The sequence below is a fragment of the Phoca vitulina genome, unplaced genomic scaffold (genome assembly GCF_004348235.1).
Source record: "Phoca vitulina isolate PV1807 unplaced genomic scaffold, GSC_HSeal_1.0 scaffold15, whole genome shotgun sequence".
NCBI lineage: Eukaryota > Metazoa > Chordata > Mammalia > Carnivora > Phocidae > Phoca > Phoca vitulina.
The window spans coordinates 37,085,248-37,111,463 of record NW_022589718.1 but is presented as its reverse complement, the minus strand read 5'-3'; the positions used below and the strand labels follow the sequence as shown (position 1 = coordinate 37,111,463).

Sequence of the window (26,216 nt, the reverse complement as noted above, 5' to 3'; positions counted from 1 at the left end):
CGTCAAACTGCTGGTGCAAACCCTCACTGTGCCACGGTCACATGAGCCCATGTGGATTCTTAACCCCATCACCCACTATTTGTGTGACACAATTCGCTGAAATGTCGAGAGACCATCAGACGGAAACCCGTGAACACTCTGCCCCAGGTACAGGGACTCCAAGAATATAGAATCCACAGAGTGTCCCCAGTGGAGAAAACGCAACCTTCTTTACCTAAATCTTTCAAAACAACTTTCCACAACAGATGACTACAATTTTACATTTTGATTTTGATAAATTAGACAAGGAATGTCCCCCTCAAATTGCCTTTCAGGGGTTCCATGCCACAATGTCTTTGATTTGAAGAGTCCCCTAAATAGGGACTATTTGTGCATTCATGAAGTCATACACTCAGCAGACATGCAGCAAAGAACCTCTGAGCCCGCACACGCGCACTTGGCAAAAACAAAAAGAGCAGGAGTTGTCCGAGCCTCGCTCTTCAGTGGGTCAGCGAGTTGCTGTGCACTCACTAGAAGAATACTTTGGTTTTATCTGCCAGGCTTCCTTGAATATAAAGCTAGTGAAAGTTAACCACAATCTGTGTTGAAGTCCAAATGCTCAGATTTCAATTCTGGATCTGCTTTTATGGGCTGGTTGATGTGTTGCGATTTATCTAATCTCTCCGTGTCTTAGTTCCCTCATCTGAAAAATAGGGATCGTAACTTCACACGCACCAAGGGTAGTGGGTAGAATTAAATGTGCTAAGATATGGGAAGCCCTTACAACAGTGCTTGGTACACAGAATCAATGCACAGATCTTCACTCTTTTTATTACTACTGCTATTATTAAATACGCGTAATGAGCAGAGTACTGATTCACCAAAAATTATTTGTACATCATTTAGATCTGGTATGTCCATTGAGAAGTGCACATGTCATTAAGAAGTACCATTTTTAAAAAGGGCTACATTAAGGACAGCAAGGTGCTCTCCAGGAAGGTCAGAGCCCAGGATGCAACACTGGGATGTCTCTGAAGTTCCAAAGACAGAGAGAAGGTAATGCACACCCAGCGGGAACTGAGTGAGGGAGAAGCTGACAATAGCAGAACAGAGAGAGAGGAAGGGGAAGACACTGGAAGATCAGAGGCAACAATGTTAGTAACTACCATCATTATAGCTCTCCCAGGGCCAAGCCCAGAGTTAGGCTACTAGCATCCTTTCAAAACGTGATCCACACGGTGAAACACTACCCCCACATCAGGGGCAAGCTTAACTTCAAATGCCAGATTGATGTTCTCACTAAAATTTCACACATGCACCCAGTGGACTGAGCCAAATTCTGATCTCCTGCCAAAGAGAAAATGTAGACTACGGTTAAGTTGTTTTCCAATGTAGAAGGTCCAATTTCAGAGCAGTTACTACCTTTGGTGATAAGATGATACAGCTAGATAAAGAGATACTTTAATATAGGTTTCTATAATGGAATATGGCATTAAACAATGACTAGGTCACTTTGCATCCCAGCACTTATGATATTTTGATTTTCAACTAGGTACATTAAGGAAAAAAAATAGCCAATATTTTGATTTTTCAGTTAACATGAGAAAAGATATAGCTAGAGTTTGATGTTGAACAAACTGTTCATCTTTTCTAAAAAATCACAGCATTTTCTTGGTTCAGGGCTCAGTGGGGTAGTGCACACGCTCAAGTATAAAATGTACCTGTATGCATGTGACAGAGAATGGACGGAATGGAAGGACTCGATGGGCAAGGGAGAAAGGGAAGCAGGGAGGAATCCTGAAAGGAAGAGAAAGCCTGACTGTTTAGAAAATTATATTCTCTCTCTCTCTCAGCTTGTAGTTTAATTCAGAGAATGCTGATAAAAACAACACAAATTAGAATTTGGTGATGATGGGGGAGAGGTGGAATATCCAGATACAGAAATACTAACTGACCCCATAGGGTTGTTCTGACCAGTTTTTTAGGACTATATCCATGTTCTCAGCTTTCAAAACATTGCAGCTTTTATGGTACTCAGGTGTGACCTGTATGAGAAATTACACCATAGATCCTGTGCTGCTCCAAACTTCGGGATGTGGCGTGATGGATGCAAATGAAGCCTTCCTTGTCCCTTCTCACAGCTGGTGGCAAATTAGAAGGTACCAAAGAAGCACTGATGTGTTATAAATTAAAGTCCCATTTTATGCTTTAGGATATTCCCTCATCATCAACAAGGCACATTTGCTGAGAATAAATGGTTTTTTAAGCAGGCATATCTGTTTCCATTCATTAGGATTACATATTATACTGTTTTTTCTTTTTTTATTAGAAAGCAAATAGATGCATAACTACCTTCTTGTTGGGTCTAACACAAACACACACATGTACTCACACACACTTTTGAATGGAATCACTGCTTACACACTGTCCATTAGCAATATGTCAACAGTTGAAGAAAATGTGCACATAATTCTACTTATTTGCTTGCTCTTCTTTTGAACATTAATAGTTTCCTTGTATTGAGTAGTGGCCACCTTCTAGAAGCCGTAGGGAAACAAATTTGCCATCCCAAAATGCATGTCTTTGGCATGTGGATTATTTTAGGGTGATTATTTTTTTAAAGATTTTATTTATTTATTTGAGAGAGAGAGAGAGAGAGAGAGCACGAGCCAGGGGGTGGGGTGGGGGGGGGGGTTGGGAGGGAGAAGCAGGCAACCCGCTGAGCAGGGAGCCCGACCTGGGGCTCAATCCCCCTGATATTATGACTGAGCTGAAGGCAGATGCTTAACCAACTGAGCCACCCAGGTGCCCCTAAATCCTCTCTGTGTCCCTCTGTTTCTGTGTGGCCCAGCAAACATCTGTTTAACAGATGAACTCTTTCCATCCCTCCTGTGAATTGCATTTTTACCTTTGAAGCCCCAGACCCTTAAACCTTACCCTTAGTCCAGAATGAAATCTATATCTCATTATGCCTGTTTTTGGAAACTCTTATATTTATGTGGATTCATCATACATATGTAATTAAATTTGAGTTTCTCCTATTAATCTGTTTCATGTCAATTTATTTTTAAGACCAGCCAGAAGTGTAGAGAAAAATTATTCCTCCCCAACAAAGTTCTTCATAAAACTAATCTATACACTCATAAAATCTGCACAAGGTAGATATTAGCATTCTTACCACAAACACTTTTTGAATGCTGAGAGTTTTCCCTGTGTCTGTCTGGCAACTAAATAGTTTTTCTTTTCCAATTTTTCATGCTTTCCTGCTTTGAACATTTCAAATTCCTCTGCATTAACTGGATGATATATTTTTTTTTCTTTTTACTAACTCTAGCCTAAAAGTTTCCCTTGTTATGTTCTTACTCCAGGTTAAGGCAGACTTTCACCCTGGCTGTTTTTTGAGGTTCTGATTCTTCTCCTACTTCCTTATACGAAGAGGCCACACTGAAATCTAGGATTGCACTGTTGGGAGCTATAAGCTGAAATGAACAGTCCCTCAGCTGATTTGGGACCCACTGCCTTAGAAGATCTTCCAAGAACATTTCCATTTTAAACCAGGCAGTGCTCTGTGTTGGCAGGAGGATGAGGGGCGAGGAGAGGAAGGATGGCCAAGTCTTCCATAACTGCCCCTGCTAATTTAGCTATGAGCATCAATCTTTCTACATGTGTCACCCACATGTTCTAAAAAGTTCCGTTCCCTCAAACCCTTCCAGAGTGCTGAGTAAAATGGACATTCTTGGACACATCCAGACATCCCCAGTCAAACTTCACAGCCATGAGTCCTGGACATCTGGGCTGTTAACAAGTTCCTAGTGTAAGCTGAAAGTTGAAATAGCTCTGCACACCCATTTCAAAGTCCAGGATCCGACTTTACTGACTCCCAATAGCACCACCTCTTTCCTTTGTCTTTCTGATACTGTAACCACACAGTCTGATACATTCTATGTGTCCTAGTCACAGGCATTTGTAACTGTTTATTATCTTTCCTTTCTTCTTTTCCAATCCATTCAACATACCAAAATCATCTTCATTTCCCTGAAGCATTATTTTCCTTCTACCAGCACATTTTAGAAACACAAAGTACATTTTCTTGACCAAAAAATAGAGCTTGCCATCAAAAATGAAGTTATTTGGTTTTGTTCAATCAAAAACAATGGGTTGCTTTCTTTCATATCACCTGAATATTTCTTGTTCTTCCCCACATCTGTACTTTTTATGTTATAAATCGCATGCCTAAAATACCCACACACATTTTCTATCCAGACCCTTTCTACTCTCAGGGTTAATGTCAATACCAATTTTTCCGTGACATATTCTTTGATGACCTCACTAGGGAATTGTTTCTCTGTCAAGCTCTGACAACTTCTCGTTACCTCTATTGCTGATTTGTCATTTTTCACACACAGCATGATGATCACTAACTGATAGTTTACCAGGCACCTCTGTACTAGGTACAGTGATAGATCCTGACCTATATTTTAACCTTCGCCCAGGAAGATGAGTATCATTAACCTCATTTTATAGTCAGGAAACAAAAACTGGGAGTCTGAATAACTAGCCCAAATCACCCAACTCCAAGGGAAAGGGCACAATGGTTAACCTATCGCCTCTCTTCATCCCAGTCCAGCTCCCTTTTGACGAGAAGAGCTCAGCGGTTAAGGATTACTAGGGCTTTCCTGGCAGCACAGAAGAGAAGCCTTTCTAGACAGAAGAAATGGACTGAGGCCATAGTGAAGGGACATGGTATGCTGAATCGAGCCACTCTCAGCTTAAGTGCAAAATGCAAGGTCAATGCCTACAGAGCTAAGGTCAGGCCCGTGTCTGCACCACATCAAGAGGCGCAGCCTAATTCAGACCCACAATCCCAGATGGTAACCTGCACCCCTCCAAAAAGAAAGGCTTCATGGTTAAATACACGTGGTGAATGCAATGTCCTCTACCTGATCTCCAAGTCACAACAGCCAGTAAGATATCAAAAGGAGAAATCTAAGAAACCATTATCCGGAGGAGATAGCCACACACCCCACATTCACTGCACCATATTCACAACAGCCAAGACAAGTTAAGTGTGTATCAACAGAGGAGTCGATTAAAAAAAAAAAAATGTGGTTTATGTGTACAATGGAGTATTACTCAGCCTTAAAAATAAGGAAATCCTGCCATTTACACCAATAGAGATGGCCCCTGAGGGCATCATGCTAAGTAATATGTCAGGCAGAGAAAGACAAATACTCTATAGTCTCATTTATATGTGAAATCTAAACGAAACAAAACAAAAGGTTGGACTCCTAAAGGCAGAGATAGAATGGTAGTTTCTGGAGGTTGGGGGGAATAGGGAGAAGTTGGTCAAAGGATACAAAATTTCTGTGATAAGATGAGTAAGTTCTGAGGATGTAGTGTGCAGCAAAGTATATTCCACAGTTGAAATTTCATAAGATATGACTCTACTTCTCTTATTGTCAACTGTGCATCATCCACACACTCTGGTCCACAGAATGTCAGCATCTATATCACCAGGGAGCTCGATACAAATCAAGAATCTCACCTACCCCAAATCTACTGAATCACAATGTACATTTTAAGAAGATTCCAGGAGATTCCTGCACGCATTGAAATTTGAGAAGCACTAGACTAGCACCTATCACAATCTCTGGCACATGCTATGCATTCGAACAGTATTTGCTAAATAGATGCATCTGCACTTTAGTATAAATTCTATGGTTCCCACATTTTGTTTTTTACTAAGTTGTATACCATTAACCCAATATCTGATCTGGACACATATAGCAGTTGGATTTACAAGAAACTGAACAGTGTATATACTGATATCCCTGAATATTAAAAATGATTTGCTATGGTCAAATACATTGCTCAAATCAAACAGGGGTCAACATTTTGGCTCTAACTTTTCTTTGAAAGCAATATTATTACTGTGGCTTTTATTATCACAGAGGTTTGTAGCAAAGATAAGACATAGGTTTTAAAAGTTCATCACAGAGGAAAGAGTGATTTTCTAATTTAAAACATTTGAAACTTACTTAATGAAAATAGTCTTTTAAGTGAAGAACAAGTTAGAAACTAAACTGTGTTTTAAAAAACAACAACAAGATTTTCATTTCAAAAGATTGTTGCTGTGTTCTAAGGTAGAAATCAGAACTTTTGATGACGGGACTGTTTCTTAGAGCAATAAACATGCAGCAAGTTACAAAACTCCTTGCCTGTTGTAGGCATTGTCCTGAGGGCTTTACAAACATTCCCTCATTTGCTCCATTTAACAAGCCTCTGAGAAGGCCTCTCGTGATCATTTCCATCTTACAGACAGGGATCTGGGACTTGCAGAGAGCAAATCTGCTCTAGGTCATCAAGCTCACAAAGTTGTGAAATCAAGACTGGAGCCCAAATCTGACTTACACTGAGATCTGAATCCACAGTCTTGGCTTAGTGACTTCTTGTCCTGCCTGCTTATAGAAAGAAAAGGAGGAAATACAGAGCACATTGCCCCCCCATGGCCCCAGCTTCACAGTAAGTCAGAACCAGCTCTGAGAGCAGACAGAAGACCTCGCTTCTCTCCTAAACAACCAATTGTGCACTTAGGGCAGGCACTTGATATTTTAGGATGCAGCTTTCCTTTGCACACAATAAAATGATTGCATTAGATTTCTCATGTTCCAGCTACACTACAATTTACAATGTATGAAAATCAAAACCTCCAAGATGTATATCTTTATTAAGAATTGATATGATATGGGGCAGCTGGGTGGCTCAGTTGTTGGGCGTCTGCCTTCAGCTCAGGTCATGATCTCAGGGTCCTGGGATCGAGCTCCGCATCGGGCTCCCTGCTCAGTGGGAAGCCTGCTTCTCCCTCTCCCACTCCCCCTGCTTGTGTTCCCTCTCTCCCTGTCTCTCTGTCAAATAAATAAATAAAATCTTAAAAAAAAAAAAAAAAAAGAATTGATACTATAATTCCCTAAAGGGTTTCAAATCAGAATAACTTGGGTGCTTTTATTTATTAAAGTCAAAAGATGGGAAATGTTAACATTTCCAGCAACTGATCATTGAAAGGGCTTATCAGGCTTGCATGGCAGGTACCCGTAGGATGAATCCTAAGCAATAAAAGGTCACATTTGTTGGAGAAGTATTGGATTGCACAAAATTACCTTATTCTCCTAACCAGTCCTCCATGAAATTATACAGACTCTATTTTAAGAAGAGAAAAATTAGATATTCAGGGTTTTGAGAGAAACTTTAAACGGAGATATCAAAATGTATAATTGGAACACCATGAGGTACAAATTGACTGAGTTGGGCTAGTAAATGAAAGTCTGCAAGGATTATTGGAGAATAAGCAAAACAGAATGGGCACAATGGCCCCTAAGAAAGGCAGTGTGCTTTTAAAAGGCAAATTTATTTAAAAATGTTAATTTAATTCCGCTGCTTTGGTTTCCTAGACAAAAGACCACATACAGAAAGACAGACCTGTGACTACAAAAAACATGTACGTTGTATTTTGCAAAATGAATGCAAATCTCTAAAGGGGAAAAGTTTTCCCATTGCCTTCGACATAAATAATTAATAGGAAGTGTATTTAAAAAAAAAAATGAGGTCAAGCAGTTGGGATTTCCCATGATGAGAGCCATATTACGACAAAGTCGCAGGTTCTGCAATTTGGTATGTGCCCTGACTGTGACATAGAAACATCACTCTGGGACTCTCCCGGGGCCCATGATCCATTTTCCCAATGGCTTCCAGCTTCAGGGAGCAGAAATGTTTTATTTTTCTCTCTTTTGTTATCTCTTAGTCTGGTCATTGTGCATGCAGTCCTAGGAGAGAATACTGCCTTTTATCCATGACTACCACCATTAAATAAACTATATACATTTTCTATACTCAAAATATTAATTAAAATGGGTAATTTTTTACCCAATTCTGCTTCTGAAAATCTGGATCTTGATGTCAGCCAAACTGAAAGTTACCAAAGACACACTATGAGGATGATATTTCGGATGAGTGAAGAAATAGCCAAGTCAGACCTAATTCTGGGCAGTGAAGCGGTAAGATGGCACGTGATGCATCTGTTACACAGGGGAGGAGAGTGCAGGGCTTGGAGTCCCTCACCTCCAGTGCATTTGCCTGTTACTGAATCTGGGGCACACAGCTGGAAGACTGAAAATAAGGCAGAAGGTTTCTATGGCTCCATCAGAGAGCGCCTCCTGCTTTTCTCCTCGAGGTGGATTCCAGCATCCAAGACCCTTGGGTGTTGGCTGCAGACGGGGCATCTCAGGGAAGGGGGAAGGGATCAGTGCCTTCAAAAATCACACTGACTGGAACCTTTGCAAACACAGCCTGCCTGTTTTGCTCAGCCTGTAGGCCAGCAACATTGTTTCCAACGACTCCTTTTGCTAATAAAGGGTCCCAGGACAGCTGAATGCCGATGGGAGGAATGGAGTGGAAACGGATTTCACTATAGGCATTGTGGAGGGAAGTTCCCCAATCTCAAGAAAGATAAATGTCGTTTGGATGATACGGGCAAAAGAATATCATAGATCAAGTTAGAAATTCTCCATTTTGTACAATTAGCTGTTATCAAATAAATTTTCCTTTATTACCCTTTTGAGTTTTGGGGTGGCAGTAACACAGGCTTGGGATGATCTGAGCTGGCCATTACTTTCCCCACCTACCTGCAATTTAAAGGAGTCAAAGTTTACAGAGAAGCCTTAATATTTACACTGTTAGGCCATAACTTTAGGAGAACTTCAGACCTGTCATTTTATGCCCCATGTTAGAAGCCTTAATAATATCCACGATAATATTTATACCCCAAAGTATATATAACAGGCAAGTACACTAGGATTTATTTATTACTTAACTATACAGTTAATAACACACACACAAAAGGAAACTTCAGAGGCTTATTTCATGGTGACGACAGCACAAAGTAACAGGGCTGACTGTGGACTTGAAGTAGCCTCATTCTTCCCTTGTGGTCCACGGGGATGCGCTGGTATTGGAGTATAAGCATACTGCTTTTATTTTCCTGGTTTAAAGTCAGTAAAGACGTACCACCTTGACATATGTAAATAAAGGAGGAAATATGGCTTGGGACTCTTTCTGTTTAAATCCCCACTCTGCCCCCCAATAGCTGTACAGGAAGATATGGAACTCTGCTGGGTTTGATTTTTCTCATCTCTAAAACGGAGATGGTAGTATCTCTAAGGAGTGGCTTTTGTTTGCACTTGCCTGGTACAGAGCAAAGAATCAATGAATGTTATCATTTAGTGTACTGTTTATAAAAACATATTACTCGAATACATTTTTATAAACATATTTTGATTAAAAAAAGGTTTAGACAAACTGAGGGTTGCTGGAGTGGGGGATGGGGTGGGAGGGATGGGGTGGCTGGGTGATAGACATCGGGGAGGGTATGTGCTCTGGTGAGCTCTGTGAATTGTGTAAGATTTTTGAATCACAGACCTGTACCTCTGAAACAAATAATACATTATATGTTAATAAAAAATAATAAATTAAAAAAAAAGGTTTAGGAACAAGACTAAAATGATATCATGTCGATTATGTCCTTAGACTCCTGGCCAGTGTGTAGAGGATCAAGAAAAGAAGAAAATCATATTTTATAAATATATGTATGTGTGTGTGTGTGTGTGTGTATACACAAACACAATACACAAATTCACATATGTATACATATATATGCATTATATTTGTTTTTTATTTATCTTATGCTTGCTTCCATAAAAAATGCGGAAATGCATATATTACAAAATCTTTGTGGAATAGTGTTACTGAATTTAACTTTAAACTGGAAAACATGAGAGAAAGAAACCCAGTTATTTCAGCTGGTGATGATGGGGCCTTGCTCAGTAGTCTCCACAGTCCTGAATGATGGCACTGTCTTTCCAAAATACTGTGACCAGAGGGAATTGTTGACATGGAGGAGGCCAAGGTCATGGAAACAAAGAAAAACGGAAAACAGCTATAGGTTGGAGGACGCAAAAGAGGCATACCTAAATGCCAGGTAGTTCCCTGGACCGACTCCAGGAACAGAAAAAGAACACCAGTAGGATGGCTGGAGAAACTCAGATCAGTTCTGTGCATTAGTTATACCTTGCACCAGTACGAATTCCTTGGTCTCCCTTATTATACTACGGTTGTGTAAGATGTTCGCAGTGGAGGACGCTGAGCTCAGGTATACAGCGACTCTCTGAGCCAGCTTTGCAAATTCTCCGTAAAATGATTTCAAAATGAACAGTTAAAAAATAAAATAAGGAGAGAGGGGAAGGGTCCTTCCTTTTCTTCTACCTTGGGCAGGGGAGTGGAAGGGTTCCTTCCAGGGAATCTGTCACTCTGTGTATGACTCCGTAATCCTTCCTCATTATAAATTAAATATGCACCAAGTCACTTCTCAATTAAGTGACAAGTTGGATAAACATTGTAGGTGTTAATTGACCCTTCAAGGGTTCTTTGAAACTCACTCAGCTTCTCCAATTTCTTTGAAGTTTTGTTTTGGCTTCAGCAGGTCACTGATTAGATTGATTTAATAGTGAGATTATGCTTCATTAATGGGAACCAAATAAAGTGCAGTTACAAAACTTTTTTTTTTTTTTTTTGGTCCCCTCAAGAGTAATCTTGCACAAATCAGATAGACAAAGGGGTAGAGATATACTGGTTAGTGAATAATTGAACTGAAACCTTAAAAGAATCATAAAGTAACAGATGTTCTATTGATAGAACGAGGCGGGTCTAATCCAAAGCAGCCCAGAGCATCCTTGCATTTATCACCGAGGACATCTTCCAGGGGAGGAGATCGCACAGACTGTTCCACTTGTAGGACTCCTTTAAGTGGGAGGCCATCCATACGGTGCCCTAAGCATTAGGTTAACTGAATGTCGATTCAATTGGTCAGTGTGGGATTTCCGTGTGGAGGCGTGTACCTGAGCACATGTGCCAGGGACGCAAACATGTGCTAACGTGAAACAGAGATGTGTTCAGAGAGGCAAACTGCAGGATGCAGGGGTGGGGCGTGGCAGGACGGAGGGCAGGCTGCACGTGCTATGTCAAGCCTTGAACGGCATGCTAAGGCATGTGGTTCTAATCTGATGGCCTGAGGCTCGGTCATTGAAGATTTTGGGGGAACAGATGCCTTTCACCATGTTTTGGGAAGCTTCTTAAATGGGTTTACTATTCTTTCTTTTCTTTCCTCCTCTACCCTACGCATGCTACCTGTCATACACAGGGATGAATAAATTATTCTCATTATACGAGTGCAAACTTGAAAGATAGGAAATACTCCGTTAGTTGTCTCCTATCAAGACTATCCGTTCCTGGTCCCTTTAACCACCACGTCTTAATTTAGAAACCACTGTAGGTTAACTCCGAAATAATACCAATTTTCTTTCTTCTTGATATTTCCAGAGTTAGGAGCTATATGCTACACCATCAAATCACTTCAGAAAGAAAGAATACTTGGCAAGCTTCAGTGCTAACCATGTTTTTAATTGCAAAAAAAAAAAAAAATCATAATTACTAGACCATGTTGCAAAGAGAATTAGAAATGGCAGCTCTCTGTTAAAGTAGGATATTGACAGGAAGTCAGCCTGTGTAAAATTAGAATCTGACTAGTAAAAAATAAAATATAATAATAATAATAATAAATATATCAGCCCTATCTTACATATATACGTGTGTGTGTGTGTGTGTGTGTGTGTGTGTGTGTGTGTGTAGTGAATTAGGTTTAAATCCCATGCCCTTCCACATTTAATATATGGATAATCTGGGCACATTACATCATTCAGCACATTTAGACTGTTCGATAGTAGTCATGGCAACCCTTACATAAAACATAGCTGAGTTGGTAATTTCACTCCAAATTCAATGAAAATAAGGCTAATCCTATTATTGTTCTTAACAATTTTCCAAGTAGCTTCTTCTGAGAGTGCCCTTGCTGGTATTTTATGTCTTTTAAAAACAGATGATTGGAAAATTATGTGTGTTGGTGCACTGCATGTCCAGCTTCCGCACTGACCGACTGTCTCTGCTTCGTGACCTTGCGCTCGAGGGGGGCACACACACCTACACTGTCCTTAGGATCTTCCTTCAACTGGAGGGATAATAAATCTTTTAAATATGCCAATCTGAACCATTAAACATTTCAGAGACTGACAGCCCAAAATTATAGTAAAATAATAGTCTTTTTTTAAGATAAGCCATATTATGCATTTGTATAAATCTTAGAAGGGTACTTCAGGTGACTCCTTTGTACTCTAAATGTGCTCATGTATGTTTCAGTGGTGATGTAGGAAAACCATGTACTCCTCTGCAGCCTCCACTGAAAAGTAATTGAAAGATGAGAGCTCCATTTAAGAGTGCTCCCACGGCCATGTCAAGATAGTTCTTTTATAATTATGATAAATGCCAAATGTCACCCCAAAACGCTCTGTCTGCCCTGACTCTCTATTGATGCAGCATGAGTGTGAAATTGCCTCTCAGTTGGTTCTTGTCCCCGGTGGTAGTAACCTGTTCAAGGCTTTAGGATACAACCTACAGTCCTGAAATAGAGAAAAGGTAATTTTGCAACAGAGCATTAAGCCCAGACCTGCATTGTCCTATTGTGGGGATTGCAGTGGAGTGAAAAGGAAATGTAATTTGGAGTCAGAGGGCTTGAGCTTGAAATCTAGCTCTGCCATGTGCTCTCTGAGCTTTGCTCTCAGCTTCTTCATCAATAAAAGCTAGATAATGCTAACAAGTACCCCCCAGGGCTCTTGTGCCAAGCCAAATCATCATATGAATAGAGTTATGAACACAACTCTCTAATAATAACCACTGAGAGAAAGAGCATGTTGAGCCCGTGGGCCACCCCATTTATCAGACTGGAAGAAACACAGACAGGGTCAAAGTTCCCACCAAGAACTTTCCCAAACTCTGCCATTTTTTTTTCCAGTTTGTTCACAGATCATCAATCTTGGTGCCCTGGCAAATACCTAGATATATTTCAGAGAGCTGGAAAATGTTTTCTAGCCTGAATCCAGACACCAAGAAGGTGTGCCGATCTCCCGGCCGCCATGCAATGCTCACTCTGGCAACGATTAGGAATTGTTGTTCCCAGGCTACACCAGAATCAGTAGCCCCACTTGACATTTCAGACAGAATTCAATTTTAGCTCACCTGTGACCCCATCCTCACACACTTTTCTGGGTCTGATGTTGAAGTAGCTGGGGACAAGTACCAGGGGAACACACAGATAGAGATTAGGCAGAGAGGAGAAGAGGGTGTGAGAGAAATCAATAGGGAGAAGCAAAGAAGAAATGAGCAGTGAGTCATACAACATCCTTCAGCTCCTACTGCCATTTTTATGGAAACAAATGAAATGAACGAGCTTTTGCCTTTCAGTGGTAAGCCGCAATGTGTTCATAGGCGCCAGAAGCCCTTTTGGAGAGTTGTGTCTCCTTCTGATTTCACATGTCCTACTTTTATTTCAGACCTTGACATGGACATCTGCACCTCCACGTTTCCTCTCTTACATAAACTAAATCTGTTCGGCAAAAGCTGTCCCAACTGTGAATTCTAAAATCATGGTCAAAGATGCCTCACTTTTTTCCTCTCTTTCCTAGCCTCACATCTCAGCAGCAATGTGGTTGGTCCGTGCCCACGATCTCTAGAATCTCTCGTAAATAAGACCTCTTCCATTGATCATATAGTTTCTTAGAATCACTCACCATATATTTTATATTGCAATAAATTTCTGAAAACCAAAACAATTAATTTTATAACTAGAATGTTACATCCCTGAATCTCTTATAGTGATTAACAGAGAATATGCACTCAATTGATATTTAATGAATGAACTTAAAAGTTGATTTAGTAGCTCCCCTAAGTTATATAAACCATTATGTGATTTGTTCAAGGTCACAAGGCAGAACATGGCAGAACTTGGAAGAGAACTCAGGACATCCAGGTTTAGGTTCACAACTTGTTTCCATTAACTCTGATGTTACACAAAATGAGTCAGATACTACCAACAAATTCTTGAGTGTTTAAAATTGCGTAGCACAAAGTAAACAAACAGGTAAACTTGCTCAGTCTAAGAGTATTGTTTCAGATGAATCAAATGTAAAGCAAAGATCAGACAGGCAGTGACTATTTTTCTCTTAATTGAGGTAACATCTAATATAATCACAGCATAACTAAAGTAAATATTTTACCCATTAATATGAACCTCTGCTTTGTGTCTTGAGCCTTAGAAAGTAAATTTCCATTTCAATAATTGGTTTAAAACAGGTGGTCTAATTTTATAACATGTTTCAGAGTTGATATTTTTTATCCTTTATCCTTTATCCTGAAATGCAAACTTAAACCCATTGAAATATTCACAATCGCTCATTTCATATTCTCCTCTAAATTACACCCTAATTTAAATACATGTATATTCAAGTTAGCTTACCATTCAAGATCTGAAGCAGAGAACTAGTAGGGTTTTTAAAACACTAAGAAGTGAAATAATTAAAACAAAGCCAGTTCAATTCACAACAAACAACTTAATCTGAGACATAAAGTCCTCAAACAACTATTCTTTGAATTCTCCCTCTTCGACTGCACTTACAGACACAATTAATGCTGCTCTTGTGACCAAGAGATAGACCGAAATCCACTGTAACCGATTAGACCCACTTTTCTTCTGTCTCCACCAGCACACACACCAGAGAAGTGATCCTCAGTCGACTAATTTTTTATCTATGTTGGATCACTATTTATGGTTTGCCTCTGACCCTCACAGGTACAGCATCTTCAGGAAGGAAAATTAACATGCTATCCTGTGTATCTGCAGCAGAGTAGATCCATGATTGGTAACATGACATTTTCAAATGGCCACAGCCTAAAAATATCTGCTTACACTGAATCAGCTCCAGAACAAATCCGAACACTAACTTAGCTGGCTTAGTTACCATCTCTGAGTTGCTTTACAAGAGTCCAGAACGAGGGCATGTTAAGTGCCCGTGCCCGTGTGCTGATAATTTCTCCAGCTCCAAAGACCAGCACAAAAACACCTTGGACACTTTGAAATCAGTCACAATATAAATGACCTCGTTAGTGGTCAAAATAGCAAAGCAAGAAAAGAACACTTACGTTTGCCAATGAATGTCCAAAGAAAGCCATCTTATAAAGCCTATTGTTGGATCTGGGGTAAACACATTTCTTGCCCAGAACTTACCATATGGATGGTGCTTCTGTTCCACTGATCTCTAAGAAATCGTACCCTTCCTCTAGTTGAAAGTCGGTGAAGACTAAAGCGATGGTGTCGCCCGGCTCGGCCAGGATGGTCCAGGTGCAGTCGGCATTGTTCCCATACTCCGAGGGGAAGTGGGGGCTGGAGATGGTGCTGCTGGTTCCCCGCAGGGTCCCTCCGCAGGCTCCCTCAGCTGGCAGGAGCAGAAACAAGAGGCAATCAGGTTTCCAGACAGCCTCATACACAAGTGCATCTACAGAGTATCCCTCTTGATCAGTGACCAGTATTTTCTGAACTCAAAATTGATACTCTCACTATGACAAAGGCTTCTTCTGATTTATTAATTTAGTTCTACGGAAAAACTTACAAAATTCTAAATAATTACACTGCATTATTAACTGAATTCTCACTATAGGAGAGAAAGAAATTGCGGCTTTTCTAATATCTGGACTGTGTATTGCCATACACCTGACGTTCACAGACAGCTTAACAATTTTCAAAGATTTTCTCTGACTCTTACAAGATGGAGATAGTTCAGAAACATCTTGAGATTTAAAAGTGTGTAGCAATCTTTTATTAATTCACTGGTACCTGGCTTTGAAAATACAGTGCTCTTAAAAGTAGTCATCACCTTATTTTTTATTTTCCTATAGAGTTTGGAATGTGTATTTGGTTCTGAATTTCAGGTAAGTTCTTGACTAATATGATAACACAGACACATCAATTCATAAAAACCTTCTGAGTAGGAAACAGTTGCATGAAAAAAAGTGGAATAACTTGGAAAGTGGCAAGTAAAAGGTCAGGGATGACAAAATGCATTTAAGATATAAATTAACATTAAAATGTTGGTTTGAGGAGAAACAGATCTTGTAAGGTTTTCCATAGGGTAAAATATACATGTTATTGAATTTATATCCTCTATTACAAAATGCTATGTACATAGGAAACTGTAACACAGGGTAAATAAGTATTTGTAAAATACTTCTTTTAAAACCTGTCTATGGGTATCCTTCTTTCTTTCCTCCCCTCCTTCCTTTTTTCCCATCAGATAATTTCTACCCTAAGAGCATATTTAACATTTATGGGTATTGGTGCTGCAATAGGAGGGATGTAGGAAGTCACCCTGTCACCAAGTTGGGGGAGTTTGCCTTTAGCAACTTCTGTGACTGCACAAGATCAAGGGGGACAGATATTTACATTGGCTACTAATAAAACCACTGAGAATGCAAACATATTATTCACTTACCTATACTGACACCTCTATAGTAATATGGCTTTTCATACATAACATATATACATGTATGAGCATTAATACACATAGTGTAATTCTATTTAATACATTGGTTTTATTTCTCTAATTGTATCATATGCTGCAAAAGTCACCCCAATATAATGCAAAATCATTATAGCACTCATATAAAAAAGATAAAATATTGTAAATGAGTGGATTTAAAGGTTATCAAATCCAGTGCTATGACTGGCTGATGAAATGAAAGGCATTACTTTAATTACAACAGTCGAGATTGCATAAATGCTTTGTAATTCAACTCGGTGGTGAACAGCCCCCCTTCCAAAGTGATAGAGGGAGGAAAAACTTATATCAAATCATACTGGATTTTTGAAATGGTATCCTAAGCACTGAAGCACTGTTTATGATTTAAAAGGCATTCAAACAGGTGTGTTTATACGTATAACATAACAGAAATATAGAATGAGAGTGAATAGAAAGAAGCACGCCGGTTTCTTCTGGGAAAGTACATTGGCAACCTTCCCCAGACAGGGGTGATTTTGCACCTGTCCATCAAGAGCACGCACAGGCCGGCACCAACCAGGGACAACGGGCGTGAGCAGTGGCTCTGCAGCCCGGCTCTGGGGCCTCTCTCTGTGCCTCTATCCCTCTAGTTGTTTGCCTGCTGGAAAGTCTGACGACCTGTACAAAGTGCCTATGAAGCTGGGGTGACATGGTTGCTCCAGGGACTCCAGGAAGTGGTTGTACATGAACTGCCACGGGGATATTTTAATATCTCAACAGCTGATGGAGCTGTGTTGGTGCCCACCAGCTGATATAAGTCCCAGTCACATGAGCTTCCCTCTCAGGAATGCATCCCTTTCCCATGTAACATGACAGTGGGGAAGTGAAGAACCCCCACTGTCCCTTCTACATCTCATTTTTGATGCAATGAGCCTCAAAGCTTAGACAGGAAGTCTATAGATTTTCCTAGGACTTCAGGTGATGGCTTGAGCAGAGCATGGAGGACCAGACTGCAAGGGGCTGATGAGTGAGGACCACACTCACTAATCCCAGAGGACTGCCGGGCCCATTATGGGAGTGGACAAGTGGTACAATTTTATGGCAACTTTGCTGTAAACAGGAGATGATATGAGGAAGACAAAGAATAGAAAATGGAAATAAAGAGAAAAAAAAGAAATTGGCAGAAAGAAAAAAATATATACATATATATATATATATATATATATATATTTATCCTAAACCTGCAATCACCATTGTGTTTTCTCTGATAGACATTTTAATGGCCATAGGATATTTAAAAATGTATGACAGTTAAAATTATGTCAGGCTAAATACATGCAGGATGTATTATGATTTCTTAATGCAACATTTCACCTAAAATGTTACAAAATGCTGTTTAGATAATCTCATTGAAATCTTGGAGAATTCAGAATTAAGCACATAAAACAAGAAGTACTTTATGTCACTCACTGGATAAAAAACTTAAACCACAGAAAACTGCCTTTAGTACAGAGTATGGTAAAAATATTTGTGTGTGTTATTTGTGTGTGGAGGGATATTTAAAAGCAATTGCAATGGTGCCTCAAGTATTTCTCCAATAGAATATTTTAACACTTTATTTTCTTTCCTGTTTTTGTATGAGAATTTTTTTCTAAACTGTAACATTTTACTCATCTGTACACATAAAAGCATTTAAGGAAGGGTAACATAACTACTATATTAGATTGGCAAATATTTTTAAAAAGACACTGTTTTATTATTAGATTTATAAAAATATCAGTAGAATAATTATATAGATAAAACAACTGAGTAAACATCTTCCAAAGCACATTTGGCCTTGGAAAATTTATTTAATCTTAACTCATTAATTTTGGAAATCATATTAGTTGTGAACTTCCAGTATGACTGCAAAAGATATTAAATTGTCTTCTTCTAAAATATCACTTAATGATAAAGACTTTGCTAAGTAGGAATGGGAACCTCTCTCCTCATAATACAGGGTGTTATGAGGACCCAAATACATAGGACGATTCAGGATATGATAAAATGATCATCATCAGTGATGGGAGAGGAGTGTATTAACAAAGTGACTAGGAAAAGAGAAATTTGAAAAATCATTTAGAAACAGCCTAATAGAAAATATATATTAATTGCATTAATTAAAATGTTTGAATGTATAAAATAATAGGTAAATTAGCAGAATACACTATATTACCAAATAATGTATTAACTAAACAGAAAGTATATTATTAAAACAAAAGAAACATTACAATAAATGAAACTACCTATATAAAGAAATTATTTTCAAAATAAATCTATAAAAATAAAATTCAAAATAAAAAACAAGACAATGAAAAATATTTGCAATGTAACAAAGGGTGCCATCTATACTTTATTCTACTCACATTTTTAAGAACAATACACAAAGATTGATAAAAAAAGATTGTAAATGACAATTTAAGCAAGAATGAATTTCAGAAAGAAATTCTAAACACAGGCAAAGGTTTAACCTCTCGTTATCAGACCCTAAAATTAAAACAATGGTGAAATAATTAGTTAAAAATACATTTTTTTAAAAAGGAAAATAGCTAAGGGTAAAATGACATCATTCTTTACTCCTGTATATTGACATGAAATTTTGGGGCAATTTTATAATATACATGAGGGATAACATACAGGATGTTCATACCTTTGGCATGTTACTCAATTCGGGGTCTTGTATTTATTGAGTACACTTTAGGTACATGATATTTTGTACTGAGCCTTTTATCTGGACCATTTATTGAATCCTTTCAATATGTATGAGAAAATTATTGTTGCTATTCCTATTTCAGTTGTCAAAAGTAAGATTCTCGTGGATGGAACTGGAGGATGCTTTGCTGAGCGAAATAAGTCAATCAGAGAAAGACATGTATCATATGATCTCACTGATATGAGGAATTCTTAATCTCAGGAAACAAACTGAGGGTTGCTGGAGTGGTGGGGAGCGGGAGGGATGGGGTGGCTGGGTGATAGACACTGGGGAGGGTATGTGCTATGGTGAGCGCTGTGAATTGTGTAAGACTGTTGAATCACAGATCTGTACCTCTGAAACAAACAACACAATATATGTTAAAAAAAAAAAAAAGAAGAAGAAGGAGGAGGAGGAGGAGGAGGAGAAGAAGAAGAAGAAAAAGATGATAGCAGGAAGAAAAGAATGAAGGGGGGAAATCAGAGGGGGAGACAAACCATGAGAGATGATGGACACTGAGAAACAAACTGAGGGTTCTAGAGGGGAGGGGGGTGGGAGGATGGGTTAGCCTGGTGATGGGTATTAAAGAGGGCACGTTCTGCATGGAGCACTGGGTGTTATGCACAAACAATGAATCATGGAACACTACATCAAAAACTAATGATGTAATGTATGGTGATTAACATAACATAATAATAAAATAAAAGATTCTGGTTGTTCATGAAAAACCCACATCTGGAAAATGTTAAGAAAGTCATGAAGTATCAACAAGATCAGCCGAGTAGCATTAAAATTAATCTTTATAAATATTATTGCAAAACATTAAGAGAAGTATAAGTTCTGCCTTGCATAAAAGCAAAACAAATTGACCAGTATTAAGGTGTGTATGCGTCAGTACTTTAACATCACTTTCTGGGGCGCCTGGGTGGCTCAGTCAGTTAAGCATCTCACTCTTTGTTCTGGCTCAGGTCATGATCTCAGGGTCATGAGATCAGCTGAAGTCTGGCTCCAGGCTACTGGGGGGTCTGCTTGGGATTCTCTCTTTCCCTCTCCCTTAGCCCTTCCCCCCCACTCATGCACTCATGCTCTAAAATAAATAAATCTTTATAATTTTTTTTTTTAATCACTTTCCTGCCTCACTTCCTACTACCTCTCTCTGCTTCCTGAATCGCTTCCCAATTAAACTGGTTGCACCTCAGTCTGGACCTCAGAGTCTCTGCACTCAAGGGACATGGGCCAGGAAAGTGTAGGTGTGATGGCGAATTTTCTGTTCAGTGGGACTGGGCCACAGGGAGCCCAGATATTCAGCTGGACTTTACTCTGGGGAGATCTGTAGGAGAGCTTTCAGAAGAGATTAACATTTGAATTTGCAGAGAGAGTAAAGCAGATTGCTCTACCCAGTGTGGGTGGACCTCACCTTACGTATTAAAGGCCTGAACAGAACAAAAGGCCGAGGAAGAGAGAACAGGCTCTCTGCTGGCCTGTCTTGGAGCCGAGACATCCATGGTCTGAAGCTTCGGGCTTGGCTTCCGGCTGAACTTACACCACACACTCTCCTGGAACTCGCGCTGGACGTAGTCTCCACAAGGGCATCAGCACATTCCTCACAATAAATCTCTTTATGATCCTCAAAGTCTCAAACTAAGTCTCAAAATCATGTACCATATTATACTTACCTCTGTATCCTACTATATACTACTAAAACGTGCCCCAAAATTGTATGAAAGGAAATTGGACTTTCCTAGAGAAACTGCTGTTATCTTGATAAAGCCTGAGTGTGAAGCAGCCATTTATCTATGGTCTTCCCATTGTGCTAAGACAATGAGTTGCCTCAGTTTGTCTCAGAGCCTTAGGACACAGATTCTACTGTAGCTCAATACCTGCTTGTTGATTTCGTTTTGTTGTCCTTTGTAACAGGAGAGAAATGCAGCAGCTGTAGCCACACTGTTAGTTCAGTTTCAAAGACGTTCTCTCAGTTGAATGGCTCCAAGAAACACACAGAGTATCATACATCCCTGTCCTAATGTTTAATTACATCACCAATTTCCAAGGGAAACATGAAAATCTGAGATGTCCACCATTACAAAATATTCACTCATAAGGCATCTGCAGGAATTTCCTCGGGAAATAAACATGAATGAAGACTCTGCTTTTCGAGGAGATGCCTGTATCTCATTATTAAAGGTATCTCCTAGCATTAACAGTAAGCGGGAGAAAGCAATTTCCATTCTTAAATTACCATTAAGAGAGAACACTGCATCATGGCTTCTCAACCCAACCACTGTTGACATTCTGGGCAATGTAATTCTTTGTTCAGAGAGGATGTCCCCTGCATTGTGGCACACTTGGTAAGCATCCTAGTCTCTGCCCACTCAGTGCCAGAAATATCCCCAATTGTGTTGACGAAAAATATCTGCAGAGATTGCCAAATGTTCTTTGGGGGACAAAATTGTCCCTAGTTGAGAACCATTTACTTAGATGAATTTAATTAGTGCTTTTTTCCAGGTCTTTTCAGTAGTACTATATAGAAGAGGAGAAATTAAACAGGACGAATTAAAGCCATTAAAATGCTATGTAGTATTCTTTCCTTGAGTCAAAATTAATAATCAATTAGTATGTGGCTTACTTAAATGCATTAAAATGCAGGGGAAATACACATGGCCTTCTCCCTTAACTAATCTGCTTATATAAAATAATTTAAAAGAATTAGAGTAGGTACAATAGTATTTGAAAATGGTCTCATTTTTGATACACAACACACAGATTTTTCTCACAAAGAATAAGCCTAAGTAAATAAACTTAATTAGGAATAATTTTCTAAACTAAAATATTTTATCTCTAGGAAAACCAACATAATCACTAACGGTATAATAGATTCATGGTCCTTGATTTAACGTATCTTTAACCTGATGATTAGTATTTTGATGAAAAGTATGTGTGTGGCAGATGTAACTTACATTCTTTTATATGATGAATTATATTTTTTCAAATACATAAGTCTGTAATTTCTGACGTTTTCACAAGGAGGCTTCACCCATCATATAAGAACTAGTAACGATGCAAAAAAAAGTAATTAAACAGTAATATTTTATCTCTAATTATTCATAAATAAAATGCTAAATATGAGTGCTTTATTTGAAAATTACATGTAGGAGTCTCAAAATTAGATGTCACTAACCAGATTTAGAAAAAAACTTACAGCCACAGACTTTTGGATTTATCTCTTATTACGATTTACACACATGCACACAGGGACACACACACACTCACATGCACACACACGCGACAGTACTCAGAACTAACCCATCTCCTTGCCTCCATCCTTTCTCTGTGATCTGTTCCACTCGAATCAGCCAAATGGATTTTTTTAAAATTTAACGTGAATTTTAAAATTTTCTTCTCGGAACCATTACACTTCTATGAGCACTCAGAATCACATCAGGGCTCCGAGTCATCTGGCCCAGCGCCTCCCAGTTCCCGGTGCCCGCCCCATCCGCATGCGCCCCTCCCGGGCCCCTCCCCTTGCCTCACTCTGTTCTAACCAGGCTGCCCCCCGGGGCAGAGCCCGGCGTTTGTGCTGCAGAGCTTTGGCTCTTCTCACCCTGCCTGAGACAGGGCTCCCCTTCCCGGGCCCACCTTCTCCGACCACTGAAGGTAAACCGGCACCCACTCTGGTCACTCCCTGGCTCCTCATCCTGCTCTGGTTCACTTCTTAGCACTTCGCTAAGCGCAGAGCATCGGCCCGTAGGCTTTATCAGCTTGTCTTTGGACTAGTGTCCCTGTTCCTAGAAGGCAGCCTGAAACTCCGTGAACTCCATTCCCTCTCACTGAGTGATGATCCCAGAACTATAGAAGTTACCATGTGCCGGCGTCCAGTTATATTTAGTGTGATGGGGCTCCAACAAAATGTATTTCTGGGGCTACGTGTGGCATCCAAGTGGCACCATTTCTAAAACTAGCAATAGAAAGTATGCTTAGTTATAGAAATAGGTGGCTCTTTGAAGTATAAGGTTTAAATAACCGTCCCAAAAAACTGAAAAAGCAAGCCTCTGAGCAGAGAGATTTCAGACAAAAATTAATTGCCAAGAAAGTTTTGTCACTGTAGCAATCCATGAGAGGTTTGGTTGGTACGTTTATTTTGCTTTGTTTGTTTTCAGCAAGTAGCTAAGCCGCAAGACCAGGAATGTTCGTTTTGTGCTCAGCAGAGCAGTGGGGGAAATTTCAAGAAGAGAGAAAGTCAGGGCAGGCAGAGAAAGCAAATAAATCAAAGCAAAGCATTAAGGAGACTGGGAGCAAGGTTCCTGGCACCTGGAAAAATTATTTCAAGTCCCATAGTTAGCCACCTGATGTAAACTTAGAAACCACCCACACAAAGGAAAATGTACTAAAACAGGTAAGTAACCGTTACGATAAACTAAATTATTCTGGCCAATATTTAAATAATATACTGAGATTAATATAATGTAAGCTCCATGGATATTAATATGAATAAAATACATCAAAATGTTACTTTAATATTAATTTTGCTATACCAGAGGGATTTATTTGGAAGCTGAAAACTGGGGGATCTGCTTTAGTAAATGCTATTTATATTCCCATTGTCTCCTGTCTCTCTTTTTTTCTTTTCTTTCTTTCTTTTTAGTCCAATATTCAGAAAGAAAATGAAGTCAGGTTCTAAAGTGCCAGGTGCATACCTGACCGTAAAAATGAGCATACCACAAATATTTTTTTCAACGAAATAATGAGTATCATTGCTGAGTCACTTCATTAGTTTACAAATTGTGCTCCGAGGACGTCCGTGTAAAGGTTGCAAGTAGCAAAACAGAGTCCAGAAAATGGGCTTTGGCCCCCATGACAAATTTCAATCAGAGCAATTATTTCTTTAAATCAATTTCCTATATTGAGAGTTCACAAAATCTTGCATTTGAAAAGAGGCTTCTACAGCTCAAAGGAGTTTGAATGCCATCAACTTAATCCAAGAAGAAGATAAGGTTTTTAATAAAAGATATGTTTGAATCTACTGATTTCTGGAAGTGTGGAAAATAAATCTGACTGTAAGCAGAAATCAGAGGGCACTCTTTCCCCTGAGGAATTTCCAAACTTCCACAAACTTTCATTCTAAACTCTAAAATTATTATATGCCTTGCTGGGTATAAATGTTGCTAGGAATATATCTTAAGGGCATAATTCAAAATACGGAATAAAACATTATTTAGAGACATACTTTGCCATATTTATCATAAAGAAAAATGGAAACCACCTAAAAGTTTAACAACGGATAAATCATTAGAGTAGGATGTATCCAAACCACAGGACCACGGATGTGTTTACCAAGCATTTGTAAGACTGCTTCAGTAAATTCCTGAGTTACAATATTAAATTTATAAAATGCAGGGTATACTACCAGCTGGGTAGTCTCTTCTCAATTTTAAGATTGAATGGACAATTATCCAGGAAAGAAAAAAAGGAATACACACACAAATGCATGCATAATGTTCAATTTCTAATACTAGGAGATATTCTCTAATGTACTCTGCCTCAGGCTGTGTAGACACCAGTGCCGATTAGAACCCTGAAGTCAGGAGGTCTGGGTCTGAACTGAGTTCTCCCACTGGCTTTTGTGTGAAAGTTCTTCTCTGTGCCTCAGTTTACGTACCTGTAATGGAGAGGATAATGCTATCTCTCCATTGATACTCATTGATTCACAGTGCTGACGTGAGGGTTAAATGCATTATTAGCTGTAAACTGCTAGCACAATGCTATAAAAATAAAAATAGCTATTACTCTATCCTCCCACTTGGCATACAGCAATCAGTCAATGATGGTTCATTAAATTATTTTTGAGCATTTTCTTGTAAGTTTTAAAAGTTATGCTGCTTTGGGTAAGACTGTACTTCCCAAGTCCACTTGCTGATTATCCCAGGGGGAAGGAGTAGTCCAGAGGGAGAGAGAGTCACAAAGAGCTGAAGGTCCAAAAGCAACTACCTTCCCTGCCTTCTGCTGTTCTAGGGCCTGGAATGGAGGACGGCCCCAAATCTACTTGTAATGTTTTTATAGACAGCACCACTTATGTTATATCTGAGACCATCAGGAGATTATCCTTTTAAATCCTTTATCTTTGTATATGTCTATGCTCACCGGAAGAAGCAACGGTCTCCTCATCACCCCACAACTCCAAAACCCCTCAAAGATCTATGCATCTGTCTGTCCTCCTAACACTCCCAAGTTCCTGACCCTTCCACTAGGTCCTGTGAAACTCAAGGTCAACTATCAGTAAGAGTTCCTACATCTCAACCATTCTGAGGCAATCCCTCTTTATGTAATGGAAACCCTGATGTCTTCTGAGATGGTGCATCATGAAGGCCTCCCACATGGTCAGCGTTTGCTTCCACAGCCCAAGTACTGCTGGCCCTGGAGCTGGACAACATCGCCACCTATGTACATCTCATTACTCTTTCCAGATCCTTTGTTTTTTTCTCCCTAAATTGCCCCAGCTTTGAGTCTCTGGTCCCCAGAATCCAACACCTTCTTCCTCTAGTCATCTACAAAATCCCCAGGGCATCTCCATTATTCTTTGAAGATTTTTATCCCTGGAACACTGTCATTTTCTCCAACTCCATGCTTGGTCTAATTCTTGATTTCCATATCAATGCTAGACAGTCCTCTGAAGACTGGCTTCTCAGTTCACTCACCCCCTCTCCCAACGCCAGCTCCAAACCAGTACTTTGTCCCCAACCTAGTCTTTCATCTTTTCACCATGATACCTGATGATTTTCCAGAGCTGCATTTGAAGTGTCCTGTGATCAGACCCCCATTTTCCCGAACACCTTGACTTCAACGATTCTTTGGCTCCATAGGACCTTAGAGTTCCTTGATCTTGCCACTTCCCACTCTTATTCCTTCATGTCCTCGTGTCTCACCTTGCCATCCTTAGATTTCACGGCCATTATTTAAATCACTCCCTTGCCCTTGCAGTAAGTCCATTGTCAATACCTTAGATTCAAATTTGGGCCAAATCC

General features: G+C 39.5%; 1 protein-coding gene across 2 annotated transcripts in view; it reads right to left on the bottom strand.

The window, feature by feature from the left end:
- The window catches only part of CSMD1 (CUB and Sushi multiple domains 1), a 2,006,418-nt gene that overhangs the window by 1,022,115 nt on the left and 958,087 nt on the right, over positions 1 to 26,216 (bottom strand). For both annotated transcript variants that reach the window (XM_032413252.1, XM_032413253.1), the window contains exon 5: positions 15,200 to 15,407. In XM_032413252.1, coding sequence (XP_032269143.1) covers positions 15,200 to 15,407 — 208 coding nt within the window. The remainder of the gene's footprint in view (positions 1 to 15,199; positions 15,408 to 26,216) is intronic.